The sequence below is a fragment of the Chiloscyllium punctatum genome, chromosome 11 (genome assembly GCF_047496795.1).
Source record: "Chiloscyllium punctatum isolate Juve2018m chromosome 11, sChiPun1.3, whole genome shotgun sequence".
NCBI classification, from domain to species: domain Eukaryota; kingdom Metazoa; phylum Chordata; class Chondrichthyes; order Orectolobiformes; family Hemiscylliidae; genus Chiloscyllium; species Chiloscyllium punctatum.
In genome coordinates this window covers 63,320,788-63,335,708 of record NC_092749.1, presented here as the reverse complement: position 1 = coordinate 63,335,708, position 14,921 = coordinate 63,320,788, and the positions used below count along the sequence as shown (strand labels likewise).

The 14,921-nt window shown below is 40.6% G+C and overlaps 1 protein-coding gene across 9 annotated transcripts in view; it reads left to right on the top strand.

Moving 5' to 3' along the window:
- Window positions 1-14,921, top strand: part of LOC140483049 (girdin-like) — a 376,157-nt gene that overhangs the window by 336,278 nt on the left and 24,958 nt on the right. For 8 of the 9 annotated variants that reach the window (XM_072580957.1, XM_072580958.1, XM_072580956.1 and 5 more), the window contains one exon: window positions 7,353-7,427. The exons of the other annotated variant lie outside the window; for it this stretch is intronic. In XM_072580957.1, coding sequence (XP_072437058.1) covers window positions 7,353-7,427 — 75 coding nt within the window. The remainder of the gene's footprint in view (window positions 1-7,352; window positions 7,428-14,921) is intronic. 9 annotated transcript variants of the gene reach the window in all.

Sequence of the window (14,921 nt, the reverse complement as noted above, 5' to 3'; positions counted from 1 at the left end):
CAGAAAGTAAAATAGGTGAGAAAGCTCAGCTAACTATAAGTATTTGTGATAACTACAGTATCAAGAAGTGATCTTGTCTTGGAAAATCAAAATGTAAAGTCACTTATAACAAGGGAAATGTCACTGATGGGAGTAGTCTACAGCTGCTTTGTAGGATAGAGTATAAACCAAGAAACAATGGGGGCTTTTAAGAAAAATACTTTGAACGTTATGGGAGATGTCAATTTTCATAAAGGTAAGATTGACTATATGGGCAAAGGTAGCTATAAGGACAGGTCCACACGAGTGTCTATCGGGCAGTTTCTTAATTTGCAGAACTAACTAGGACATGTGATATTTTTGATTCAGTCATGTGTAATGAGTCTGGGTAATTAATTGTCTCCTAGTAAAGGATTTTCTAGTAAAGGGAAGAGTAATAATTGTATGACAAAAGTTCACATTCAGTTTGAAAATAAGAAATGGCAGGTGAAACCTAGTACCTTAACTTTGTAACTGCCTATATTTAAATATGAGGACAGATTTAGCTAAAGTGATCTGGGAAAATAGTTTTAAATGATAAGGCAATATTTTATCAGTGGTAAATGTTAAAGAGAAGATTCCTAATTTTCAATGAAGACACAAGTATCTATCTGGAAAGAAAGTAAACAAATCCAGGGGTACAGTTTTAGCTATAATTTGAAGTACATGAGATGTTTGTGGCAGAAAAGGCAGACAAAACTTGTGTTCTGTCTCTTTCTATGATTTGATTTTCCAGGAACAGTTCACCAGCCTGTATGATTAAGGGGCTCTACTGTGTAACAAGCTTAGATGAGCAGGAGACGTCCTGCTCCTACTAACCGCCGTAGCAATTGGAAGGATTTATAGTTTGATAATTTACTTGTTTGGTCACATTATGAATGCTATTCCTTGCACCACAGTACCACCTCAACATAGGTTCACAAAGTCATAAAAATTCAAATAATGTACTGGGATTCTTCCTTAGAGGAATAAAACTGAAAGGCTGTGCTAAACATATGAGTACTGTGTACAATACCCAAAGTTTTCTTTTCATGAATGCTTTGAATGTTGCAATGAATAACATGAGCTCTAGTCTACAGAAATAAGTTTCCTCAGGTTTCACCATGTTAGGATATCCGATGAAGACTGTACTACATAGTGGTTATTACTGTCTTTGAAAGTAAATTAAAACTGAGAGAGGTATATAGTGTGTAGCTGCATCAATATCGCTTTCACACTGTCACAAAAGAGTCATTATTACTAATGTTCTCCACCTATCCACATTTTCCTTCAGTGGTTATTAGGTGCTAATGCTCAAACAACAGGTATTAGTAAACAAATCCTAATGACGGAATCTTCCAGGTCTGCCTTGAACACTTAGAAGGGAGGTTAAGGATCCTTAATTGGGACGGATGCAAAGAAAGAAAAGGAGTGGACAGCAGCTATGGAAATATTAAGAAAGAAAATTAATATGAGGAAACCAGAATTAGAAATGTAAAAAAAATACGCTGAGTCATCAAGTCAGACAACTTGGAAACAGATCATTCAGTCCAACCAGTCCATACTGATCATAATCCCAAATGAAACTTGTCCCACCTGCCTTTTCTTGGCCCATGTCCCTCTAAGCATTTCTTATTCATGTACTTATCGAAACATGTTTAAACTTTTGAGACTGTACCCATATCCACCACTTCCTCTAAGTTCATTTCACACACGATCCCCTCTGTGTTTAAAACAACAAAAAGCCCCTTGTGTCTTTTTAGATCTTTCTCTTCTCACCTTAAAAATATGCCCTGTTGTCTTGAAATCTCCCACCTAGGGAAAAAGATTCCTGCCATTCACCTTATCATACCCCTCCATAAGATTACCCCTCAACCTCTATGCTCTAGTGAAAAGTCCCAACCTGTCCAGCCTCTCCTTTATAACTCAAACTCTTCATTCCTGACAATGGGCGGCATGGTGGCACAGTGGTTAGCACTGCTGCCTCACAGCGCCAGAGACCCGGGTTCGATTCCTGCCTCAGGCGACTGACTGTGTGGAGTTTGCACGTTCTCCCCGTGTCTGCTTGGGTTTCCTCCAGGTGCTCCGGTTTCCTCCCACAGTCCAAAGATGTGCAGGTCAGGTGAATTGGCCATGCTAAATTGCCCATAGTGTTAGGTAAGGGGTAAATGTCGGGGTATGGGTGGGTTGCGCTTCGGCGGGTCGGTGTGGACCTGTTGGGCCGAAAGGCCTGTTTCCACACTGTAAGTAATCTAATCTAAAATATCCTGGTGAACATGGGGCTGAGATTGTGATGCTGGAAAAGTACAGCACGTTCTCCGCGGGTTTCCTCCGGGTGCTCCGGTTTCCTCCCACAGTCCAAAGATGTGCAGGCCAGGTGAATTGGCCATGCTAAATTGCTTGTAGTGTTAGGTAAGGGGTAAATGTCGGGGTATGGGTGGGTTGTGCTTCGGCAGGTCGCAGTGGACTTGTTGGGCTGAAGGGCCTGTTTCTACACTGTAATGTAATCTAATCTAATCTAATCTAATTAGGCAGCATCCGAGGAGCAGGAGAATTGAAGTTTTGGGCACAAGCCCTTCATCAGAAATGAAGGGCTCATGCCTGAAACATCAATTCTCCTGTTCTTCGAATGCTGCCTGACCTACTGTGCATTTCCAGCACCACAGTCTCGACTCTGATCTCGAGCATCTGCAGTCCTCACTTACTCATAACATCCTGGTGAATCTCTTTCGAGCCCTCTTTATCTTAATAATATCTTTCCTAAAACAGTGTGACCAGAACTGCAGGTGGTACACCAAAAGTAATCCAATCAACATTCTGTACAACCTCAACATAATGTCCCAACTCTTATATTCAAAGGTCTGAGCAATGAAGGCAAGTGTGCTCAACATCACCTTAACCACCCTAGCTATAGGTAATACTTAAAAAAATTATGTACCTGAATCCCTAGGTCTCTCTGTTCTATGATTTATTCCTGATGAAGGGCTTTTGCCCGAAACGTCGGTTTCGCTGCTCCTTAGATGCTGCCTGAACTGCTGTGCTCTTCCAGCACCACTAATCCAGAATCTGGTTTCCAGCATCTGCAGTCATTGTTTTTACCTCTCTATTCTATGACACTACCCAAGGCCCTTCCTTTAATTCAAAGTCCTGCCTTTCTCTGTTTTACCAAAATGCAATATCTCGCATTTATCCAAATAAATCTCCATCCTCCAGTGCATTGACCCAATTGATCAAGGTCTGTTTATAATCTTAGATAAACCTTCACTGTCCATTATATCACCCATCTTAGTGTCATCTGCAAACTTACTAATATGCCTTCAATATTTTCATCTAAATAATTTCCATAACTGACAAATAAAAGTAGACCCAGCATCGATTCCTAAGACCGTAAGACATAGGTGTGGAAGCAAGGCCATTTGGCCCATGGAGTCCACTCTGCCATTTAATCATGGCTGATGGGCGTTTCACTTTCACCCACCCTCACTCTTCCCTGTAGCCCTTAATTCCTTGCAAGATCAAGAATTTATCAATTTCTGCCTTGAAGACAGCCAACGTCCTGGCTTCCACTGCGCTCTGTGCCAATGAGTTCCACAGGCCCATCACTCTCTGGCTGAAGAAGTGTCTCATCATTTTCGTTCTAAATTGACCCCGTCTAATTTTAAGGCTGTGCCCATGGGTCCTAGTCTCCCCGCATAACAGAAACATCTTCCCAGCATCCACCCTTTCTAAGCCATGCATTACCCTGTGGAATATCGGATATGTGGCAACATTAATATAAGTCTAAAATGGTGCAGTTGAAGCAGGAGGCATCAGAGATTACTGCACATCCTGGTAAGAAGGATCTGAGTCATAATTTGAAATCACTTTGGAATGTTTAAGTTTGCACAAACTCTATAAAACTTTGAGGGAAAGGATGTGGAGGCAGTTTCATGTCATTTGAAAAAATGCTAGCCAAATTAATTGGGCTAAAGAGCAATGGCCATTGCAAATGCAAAGTAGGTTGACAGGTAAAATGCAGGAAATTTATGCTTTACTGTTGGAGTTTCTTGGAATTATGGCCTAAAAAGAAAACTATATTTGTTATATACAAGTTAGTGCCTGAAACATATAAGCCGAGGTTCCAGAATTTAAGGAAACTGCCTGGTCAAACCTATGTTGAATTCAAACTGTTCACCAAAGTAATTTTGACAGGTGGATACAAACTTTTCAAGTTGAAACCACATATGAAGCTCTGAGAGAGGTTATTCTGTTTGAGGAATTTAAAAACTGACTACCTTTCATCATAAGAACCCAAGTTGAGGACCAAGGGCTTTCAAGAGCCAGACAGGCACAATTAATGGCTGATGATTTTGAACTAATCCATAAGACCAAACCTTCCTTCTGCCTTCTGCCACCCCTATCTATTCGAAAAGAATAGAAAATGGATGGATGAAAGGAAAGCAAGTAGCCAAGGTAGGATGTGGATAGCTCGGAATGCCCTATGGACTTTTCCTCAAATCAGAAGGGAAAGTAATGAGGCTGGTGGTCAGAAGCTGAAGTGCTTCCAATGTAACAAGGTGGAGAACACTCACTGAAATATTAGAAGTTGAGGGAAAACCCATGGGATTTATGGGGTTCATAAGAATGAGTCCAAAAAGGAAACAAAGAAATTTCCATAGATCAGATTGTCACTTTAACTGCAACCAAGAGACTGAAGGTAGATACTGCTATGAGTATAGAAGAAGAGATATGAAAGATGGTTATCTAAAGAGAAGAAAACTTTGGGACTGGTGTTAGCTCTTCAACACTTCAAAATGTGTACCCAACACATTGGATGTTCTCATTGGAAAGAAGAAGGCTAAGGGGGGATTTGATAGAGACATACAAGATGATCAGAGGATTAGGTAGGGTAGACAGAGAAAGACTTTTTTTTTAGGATAATGACATTAGTGTATATGAGAGGGCATAACTACAAATTGAGGGGTGATAGATTTAAGACAGATGTCAGAGACAAGTTCTTTACGCAGAGAGTGGTAAGGGCGTGGAATGCCCTACTTGCTAAGATAGTCAACTCAGCCATATTAGGGAGATTTAAACAATCCTTAGATAAGCACATGGATGATTTTGGGATAGTGTAGGGGGACGAGCTGAGAATAGTTCATGGGTCGGCGCAACATTGAGGGCCGAAGGGCCTATTCTGTACTGTATTCTATGTTCGATGTTCTAACACAATAACAAGGATCATAATCCACTACCTTTCATTGAAAAGTTTTTAAAAATTGGAATGTAGACTATTGATGGAGTCTTATTATGATCATTTAACAAAAAGGTTATTTATGGAACAGGATAAGAGAATGTGATTATGGATGCATTGTCCCAAATGTGAAATGTGGAGGTAAATGAAATATTTTTAAAACATTTAAGATGTATACTTTTTCCTTATGGGGAAGAAGGGATAAATGGATATAAGTCCTGTGTTTTGTTATTTGTAGATTCTACGTTTTGTAATTAAACGCATTTTTGAAAGGCCATTCCATACACTTATTGAATATTTTTTCATGTCTTTTTATTTTTGTGTTATTTTAAAATTTATTGACCGAAATGTTTAAAACCAATGATTTCCAAGGATGACTGCATGTCTTGAAAGGAAATAATTCGATACCTATTGTGAACACTGTGTTGCTGCCAGTTCCAGCAATGTGCAGGCAAACTAGAGCTGACTGGTTGTTTACAAGTAATGCTGATTGATTGTCACTTAGCTGAACAGCTTGGGCTGTGAGCAAGAAGGAGCGAAGCTAGTCAGGCCAGAAGAGAAATCAGAAAGCCTGCAAAAACGAAAAACATTCTCTCTTAACCCTCTGCAATAAATTACATTAAGCCTGAGAAAACCAACTTATCTTTCCATCAGATGCTACAAGTTGTGATTTTGAGTTGGACAAGTCAGAGACTGTTTATAAGTAAACCACCACTCTGTCCCTCTTGCAAACCAGTGGAAGCATTCAGAAAAAACCAAGGTTGAGCAGGAACCTACAGAATCAGGAAGAAACACCCAAACGATCTTGTGAACAAAGACTACAAAACTATTTTTCCAGTTTCCCCTCCACCTGTGTATTCTATTTTTCCAATTAAATGTGTGTGTGTGTATAAAGGATAACAACTGTAAATTTGTACAGTTTACTTAATTGAATTGTTTACCTGTAGAATATAATTACCTATAATATATTGGCCCTTGTGTGATGATGCTGCTCCTTTAACAAGGTGATGTTGTCCTTGGTTTTATTTTCCAAAGGGGTCGTAAAGGCAGAGGTTCTGATATGTATGTGCTTATCTACTTCAGAATGCTTTTTTTATAAAACACGTGTACAATAAAAAGGGGGTGGCCAGTTCTCCCAGTTCAGGGTTTGGTTTGATTTTGGTTTTAGTCAGCTTTTTTGTTTGCAGCTGCTGGTCAAGTTTAAGCTGGGAACCCAGAGAAGCTGCTGGGGACCCAAAGAAGCAGTTCCATGCTGATGCGCTCTCTCTCACTCTCACTCTCACTCACACTCACACTCACACTCACACTCACACTCACACTCACACTCACACTCACACTCACACTCACACTCACACTCACACTCACACTCACACTCACACTCACACTCTCTCTCTCACTCACTCACTCACTCACACTCTCTCTCTCTCTCTCTCTGTCTCCCCCCATTCCTCTCTCTCTCTGTCTCCCCCTCTCTCTCACTCTCTCTCTCTCTCTCTCTCTCTCTCTCTCTCTCTCTCTCTCTCTACCCCCTCTCTCTCTCTCCTCCCCCCGCCCCCCTCCGTTTCTCTCTCTCTCTCTCTCTCTCTCTCTCTCTCTCTCTCTCTCTCTCTCTCTCTCTCTCTCTCTCTCTCTCTCACACCTGTGTTTGATTTACCTTTGTTTTGCCAAGGGGTGTTTATGGGAATGTTAGAAGTGTTTGAAACACCATTATTAAGTTGCGATAGAGTCGAATGGGATTTCAGATAGTTACGTTAGTCTATATTCTGTTCTCATTTGTTCAATTATAAATAAATTCTGTTTTGTTTAAAACAGTGGTTAGGCCAGCTGCAGAAACCATGTCTTGTTTTCTGTCAACCTAAGAAACCGATAATTTGCGTAGTTTGTGCATTTCTTTAAAAAATGTAACTTTAGTGACAACTTCAGTAAGAGCATTGCCTGATTTCCACCACAGTACTCCAGTGAATTATGACAGGACTAAGTGAAACGAACTTGAAAATTAGCAAAACCTGCACTGACAAAAATCTAGTTCCCTTGTTCACATTTTTAAAATAAATAACAAAAAGAAGTTCTTTTAGATTAGGTTTTAACTCTTAAAATTACTCACTGAAAATGTAATTCTCAGGTGTTGCTTCAAATGAAGATTTGCTAGCTCACGGACCTAACTTCGAAAATTGTAGCACTGGTTCAAGAAGTCGAGGTAACCATTATGTAAATATAGTGTTCAAAATTAGTTGCATCATATTACATCTGTCTTTGTGGTATTATGTTTGGCTTGCATTTGACATGATTTTTGATTAATTTTCACAAACTTTATTGCTCTGTTGTGTTTTTGTTTTTATAATACCTTCACTGTTCTTGATTTCTGAATTGCTTTGCCAAGCATTTTCCAACTTTTATGTATTCTATTGTGACATCCATTTCGACAAAACACCAACCAGTTAACGTTAGATTCTGAAATAGTCAACAGAGCTGGTTTGTTCTGTTTTCTGATAGCAAGTATAAGCTATAACAGTATAAGAATTTATAGCAAGACTGATTATAAAAAGTAACTAAACTTCAAACCAAATTACTTACATTTAAATTGATGTATCCTTTATTTTGAAAGTCTATTAAAAATATTTTTAATGCATTTTGTAACCGTAAGCTAAATCAGTTAGCTGTTTAATGATTTAACTAATCACATTAAGAGAAATAATTTAATCAATCTGTGGTTGAAGTGTCAGTACATTTAGAACAAACTTAAAATATTTTGCAATATAATTTTAATTAGATGTTACTTGTGGACTGAGGAGTTATGACATCTTTGTTCGAGTATTTATATTTCCATTTTTCCAAGGTTTTTAGTCAGATACCTCCCATATGAAATACAGGGTGGAATCCTCTCGGCTGAACAGAGGAAGCTTTGAAAATTGAACCGGAAGCAGGTTTGCAAATGAGGGGTCAGATCAGCAGCCTGACGTGTTCCTGCCTCCATGCAATTTTTCTAGAAATGGAAGACTGTGTGGCCATCAGAGCCAGACACCCATGTATGCAACAACAGATATTAACCTATCTGTAGTGGTGAGACGGGTCCTTTCCATATGAGAAAGATGGTGACTGTTGAAGTACACTTCTGGGAAAATCTTAAGCTGTGGTGAGAAATCTGAGAGAATCATACAAGAATTCCAGTGAGCTTTTCTTGGCATCGGGTGCACCAACTTGCATTTTTTTACTGTCTCAGGCATTGAGATGCGATTCTTGCTTTACAACGGCAAAGTGTCTTTTAACCAGGATTATTGCTTGTTATTGTCCTCATTAACACCAAATTTTACTTAATTAATATGCAGCTTTCTATTCTACCACCCATTGAATAGAAACAAAACACCAAGAACTCCTAATATGAAAGTCTTGGATATCTGTGACTCCAGCTCACTGCATGCTCCTCTGACCACTACCTTGGACACCTGGTATTAATTTCTCAGACACAGTCCCTGGCACTGGTAACTCTCAACTCCCATCCATGAACACTGACATCTGACACATGCCAGCTGCTCAGGACCATCGTTAGTCTACTGCTGATGGTGCCAGCATGACCTACATTGCCCTCCATGGTCTGCCGATTGCTAATAGTGGTCTTTTGAATGGAAGGTGGCTTGGTCCGTGCTTAGAATGAGTGGAGTAGGTCTCCATTTTGTGTCCAAAAACCATGGGTTCCACTTCTGCACTTTACGAGAAATTCTTCAAGGGGCAGTTGCATCTTTCATGCACATGCAGAATTCAAGCTTGCATCATTTGCAATCATATCATGCATGTGTAATACATTCATTATAGGATGTGGGATTCAAATGCTGGTTATGATTAGTGTCAGCCATGTTAGTGGTCCTTCCAAATTGCAGGTACACATTTCTGTGAAAAGAGTGTGATCGTAGGTGACCGTAAAAGAGGCATCTGCAGTCCATCTTGTATACAGCTAAGGCAAGACGTCCTAGGATGACAAGGAGTACAGAACTGATTACATCTCCACCTGTACTGTAAGTATAATGGAAGATTCATATGCAAATATGCGTGTCGTGATTAATTTGGGGTTTAGAGAGATAGGTATAAATGCCCATACAGCACTTACAATCTGCTGTTATCTTTGTATCATGACTTGTTGAAATAAGGTCCAATGTCAAAATGGTGAATGGGTCATTCATTGCTGTCATCAGAATGCAAAATATCAGACTCTATGATGGAGCATGTTAAGCTTCCATTTGTAAAGGATGTGGCTGTTGACTATTTCCATTTAAAAGCACATTTTCTGTTCCTTTTGTTCCTAATACAGGTGCGTGCCAGCATAACCAATGGACCCAAACATTGAATGTTGTGATTGCTTCCATGTAACAACATCACAGAGATGGAGGAGGAATCAATGTGCTAACAAGCCCCAGAGAAGCAGCAACCTGTAGCAGAAGCCAAACAGCCTCCACTAAATGAAGAGATCACAGCTGAAGGGCATATCAGGATTCCTCAGAAGCAGCATAGTACCAGAGTCATTACTGCTTGATGCCCAATTTTGTCCTTGCAACCACAGCTCTGGATATCCCAAAATGTGATGAGTGAGCAATGCGGCTGCTGCAGTGGGATATGCAACCTGTCAAATGGGTGGCTGTCCTGGCCTGGTAGCTGTCAATGTATCAGCTATGTTGAATGTTTCTGCAACTGGCTCCTTCCAGAGAGCCAAAGGGGACATGTGTAGGATCTCTCAATCATCCTCCACAAGTGCATCACCAATGCCATCTGCACAAGATTACACCTCTACATCTCATTTCCCTGTGACAGTGTCAGTGCTACAGCCTGGATAGTAAGTTTCAGCAACATTGCTGGCTTTCCCCAGGTGCATGGCACAATAGACCATATGCATATTGCACTGAGTAGACCATATCACAACACTACAGCGTTCATCCAATAGAAGGAATTCTATTCCATTAATGTGCAAGTGATCTGTGATCACCAGTACCACTTTGTCTGTGCTCAGTAAGCTGGGATCTGCCACAACTCTACATTCTGGAGAACTCTTCTGTTCCTACTGTGTTTGAGAGTCCAGATGCCTACAAGGCTGGTTATTAGGGGACAAGGGCTAACATGGCTGATGGCTCTGTTATGCAGGCCCCCCTGACGTTGTGGAGCAGAGATGCAGTGCAGCCCGTTTTTTTTAAACCAAGGCCACAATAGAGCATGTGATAGGTCTACTGAAGATGCGGTTTCACTGCTTGGACTAGTATAATGGGGATCTGCATTTACTCTAGACTGAGTGTACTGCATAACCCTAGCATGTTGTGCTGTCTGCACATATGATGCAGACAACTGGGGAATGTGATGAATGTTGAGGAACTGGGAGAGCGGTAGCAAATTTCTAAGGAGAAGAATGAGAATGTTGAGAAAGAGAAACAATCCCTTGTGCATGACAGAGCACAGCTTTGTGGGATGCTACATACCATATAGGACTTAATTGACACTAGATCCAGTAGATGAGAGCTGGGTTGAATGATTGACTGTAAAACTCTTGTTGCTTGAAGCAGTTTGTGTGCTGGGAGAGGGGAGGGGGAGAAATGCAGCCTCTGTTGATTTGATTTATGTTGATGTGCTGGTTCCTGTAAATAAAAGTTAATATTATACATCAAACGAGCCTGACATTGAACAATGGTATGATGCTGGGCGGCAGTGGTCTTTGGGGACAGAGTAGTAGTGGCTTTGAGAGGATTGTGAGTTTAGATGTGATTGCAAAATGGTAAAGTGTGTAGCCTGGTACTTAAACAGCGATTTGGGGTTGCACTGTGGAATCACATTTACAAGACACTGTCTGCTGTGTCACCTCTGTGCTGTCAGAAACATTGGGCTATGGCTGCTGTACCACTACCTTGCATTTGAAGGCAACTCCAGACTGCCAATGCTTGACCAGGGTCAAGACCAGGCTTCCAAAATGACAACATTCACAGAGGTGCTTATCTATTCCATGTTCCCAAAAGTGATAGGTGGCTAATGAGGTGCATCTGAGACATCCATGCAAAAGAAAAACCACAGTAGGCCTCATAGAGAGAAACCCTCTATGAAACACAATGAAAATTTAGCCCAAAAAAAAGCCATGGGATTTAGCCAGAGATTCATCCCTGAGGGCATGTTCAAAATACCCATCTTCAGGGAGGGGGGCAGTAAGAGCTAACCACTTGCACTTATAGAGTCATACAGCATGGAAACAGACCCTTGATCCAGCCAGTCCATGCCGACTATGCTCTCAAACTACCTGCCCTCTTCAGGCCCATATACCTCCATACCTTTCCTATCTGTGTACTTATTCAAATGTCTTTTAAACATTGTAATTGTACCCATATCCATTACTTCCTCAGGACATTAATTCCACACGTGAACCATCCTCTCTCTTCAAAAAAATTGCCCCTCATCTCTTTTTTTTAAAATCTTTCTCCTCTCATGTCCCCTAGTCTTGAAATCCCCAATCCTAGGGAAAGGACATCAACTCTATCTATACTCCTCATTATTTTACAAACATTTGTAAGGTCACCCTTCCATTTCCTATGTTCCAGTGAAAAAAGTAGCAACCTATCCAGCCTTTCTTTATAATTCAAACTTTCCATACCCAGCAACATCCTGGTAAGTCTCTTCTGAACCCTCTCCAGCTTAATAACATCATTCCTATAACTGGGCAACCAGAACTGGACCCAGTATTCCAGAAGAAGCCTCACCAGTGTCCTGGACAACTTCAACATGACTTCTGAACTCCTATACTCAAAGATTGAGCAATGAAGCCAAACACCTTTTTAACCACCCTGTCTATATATGACATAAACTTTAAGGAACAATGTACCTGAACCCCACTACCCAAGGCCCTACCATTGTATAAGCCCTCCACTTATGGTTGTACCAAAATGCAACGCTCGCATCTATCCAGATTGAACTCCCATCTGCTATTTTTCAGCCCATTGATCCATTTTATTAAGATCTTAGAAGACAGTTAATTCTCACCCTGGCTAAGGTCGTTGTGAAGTTTCCACCTTCTCAACCTTGCCCCTCACCTGACCCTTAAGTTCAAGCCACTAATATTCATCTCTCTTTAATGAGAACAACCCTATTTTGCTCTGGGACTTTGGCAATTACTACTAGTTGTTTTAGCTCTTTGAATCAGACCTGTGCCTTTAAGAGGAGCTGGGACATAATAATAATGTCACTGGACTAGTAAGCTAATGCTCTGGTGAAATGGATTTGTATCCCACAATAGCAGTTGCTAGAATTTAAATTCAGTTCATAAATCTGCAGTTCAAAATCTCATTGACCATGACTATGATAGCTGTCATTGGTTGCATCCGGTAAGAGAAAACCTGCCACAGAAATGTGATCGACTGTTAAATATCCTCTGAAATGTTCAGTTCAAGGAACATTTGGAATAGGCAACAAATGCCGGCATTGCCAGCAATGCCCAGTTTCCATGATACCATAAAGGTAAAAGACATCTGCAACTTCAGGTTGTTGCTGCTACTCTGTACTGAACTGATTACAAATATTTTGACTTAATTAAGACTTTTATGGGTGAGTTAAAGATCATCAGAGTTTTTACAGAATAGGTGAGTTTTTCTTTGAAAAATTTGGAATATGTTTAGCAGTATTTGAATTCTTGTCTCTACCTCAAAATCATGTCACATGCTTCATACTTTATGAATGATTTGTGAATTAAGGATTATTTTTCACCAGGTCTCATTTTCCCTTTGCCATTTTTTGGAAGAGCTTGATTCTTCTGTTTCAAGATCCACAATTCATTTAGTTTAGCTTACTAGGCTGCATCTCAGACAATATATGTTCCTGTCAATTGTGTGACACTTCCAAAGTCCAACTTTATGCCTTTCTTAACTAGTATGATTTTTTTAATGCTTTAAATTTTTCATAAAATGTTACCTCTCCAAGCACAGATCTTGTACGACTAATGGTTCTCCAGTGTAAACTTGTTGATGTATGGTCTTTCCAGTGTTGATTTTGGAGGTTTCATGATCAGTTACCTTAAATAGGCAGTCGATGACATGTAGCAATTTTCTGACAGTTCATTAAGAAGCAGCAGTTTAGTTACGATAGATCAGTAATTAGGCAAAGGAAGTATCTAAGTGTGATAGTTATTTTTATTCACTCATGAGACATGGGCTTTTCTGGCTGGCTAATATTTATTGCATATCCCTAGTCCTTGAGAATGTGGAGCTCTTGTGCCTTCTTGAAGCACTGTCCATGTGCTGTAGGTAGATCCACAATGCCTTTAGGAAGGGAGTTCCAGGACTTTGATCCAACAACAGTGAAGGATCGCTGATTTTTCTCCATGTCAGCATGGTGGCTGGCTTGGAGGGAAACTTTGCGTACATCTGCTGGCCTTGTTCCATCTAGATGGAAGTGGTGCTGGGTTTGGAAGGTCCTGTCTAAGGATCTTTGGTGAGTTTCTGCAATGCATCTTGTTTATTGTACATACTGCTATTACTCCGTGTTGATGGTAGAGGAAATGGATGCTTGTGGATATAGAGTCTGTCCAACAGACTGCTTTGTGCTGGATATTGTCAAGCTTCCTGAGTGGTGTTGGAACTATACCCATCTGCGCAAGTGGGGAATATTCCATCACCCTCCTGACTAGTGCCTCGTAGATGGTGGAGAGTCTTTTGGGAGTCAGAGGTGAGTTATTTGCTGCAGTATTCGTAGCATCTGACCTACTCCTGGAGCTGCTGTATTTACATGGTGACTGCAGTTGAGTTTCTGGTCAATGATAACCCCCAGGATGTTGATAGTGGAGGATTTAGTGATGTTAACAGCATTGATGATCAAGGGGCATGGTTAGATTGTCTCTTATTGGAGTCAGTCATTACCCAGCATTAGTATGGCGCAAATGTTACTTGCCACTTGTCAACCCAGGCCTGGACATTGTTCAAATGCAACAAGCTGTGAACATCGACTGCTTCAGTATCTGAGGAGCTGTGAATGATGCTGATCATTGTGCAATCATTGGAAAACATTCCCACTTCTGACTTTATGATGGAGAAAAAGTTTTCTAGGTGTAATCTAACTATTGCCTTGTATAGCTGTAACAACTTTGATATTGCATTCCTGTTGAAATCAAGGCCAACATTAGATTTGCCTTCCCTTATATCTGCTGAACTTGGAGCACAAGTCTCTAATAATGTGGCTAGAATGTTGTCAGGGCCCCATAATCTTTGCAGCATCCAGTGCCTCCAACTGTTTAATATCATGTAGAGTGAATCAAATTGGCTGAAGACTGATATCTATAATGCTGGGGACGACTGGAGGAGGCTGAGATGGATCATTTCTGTCTGAACATTGTTACAAATGCTTCAGCCTTTTTTGCACTGATAGACTCAGCTCTTCATCATTGAGGATGGGAATATTTGTGGTGCTGCCTCCTCCACCAGCATTCATGACTGGATGTGGCAGGATGGCGAAACTTAGATATAATCTGTTGGTTTTGGGACTGTTTAGGTCTATCACTTGCTGTTTGGCATTCAAGTAGTCCTGGTTGGTATCTTTACCAGGTTGATATCACTTTTAGATATGCCTGGTGCTGCTCCTGGCATGCCCTCCTGCACTCTCCATTGAACAAGAATTGATTCCTTGGCTTGATATAATGGCTGAGTGGGAGATATAGATTAGATTACTTACAGTGTGGAAACAGGCC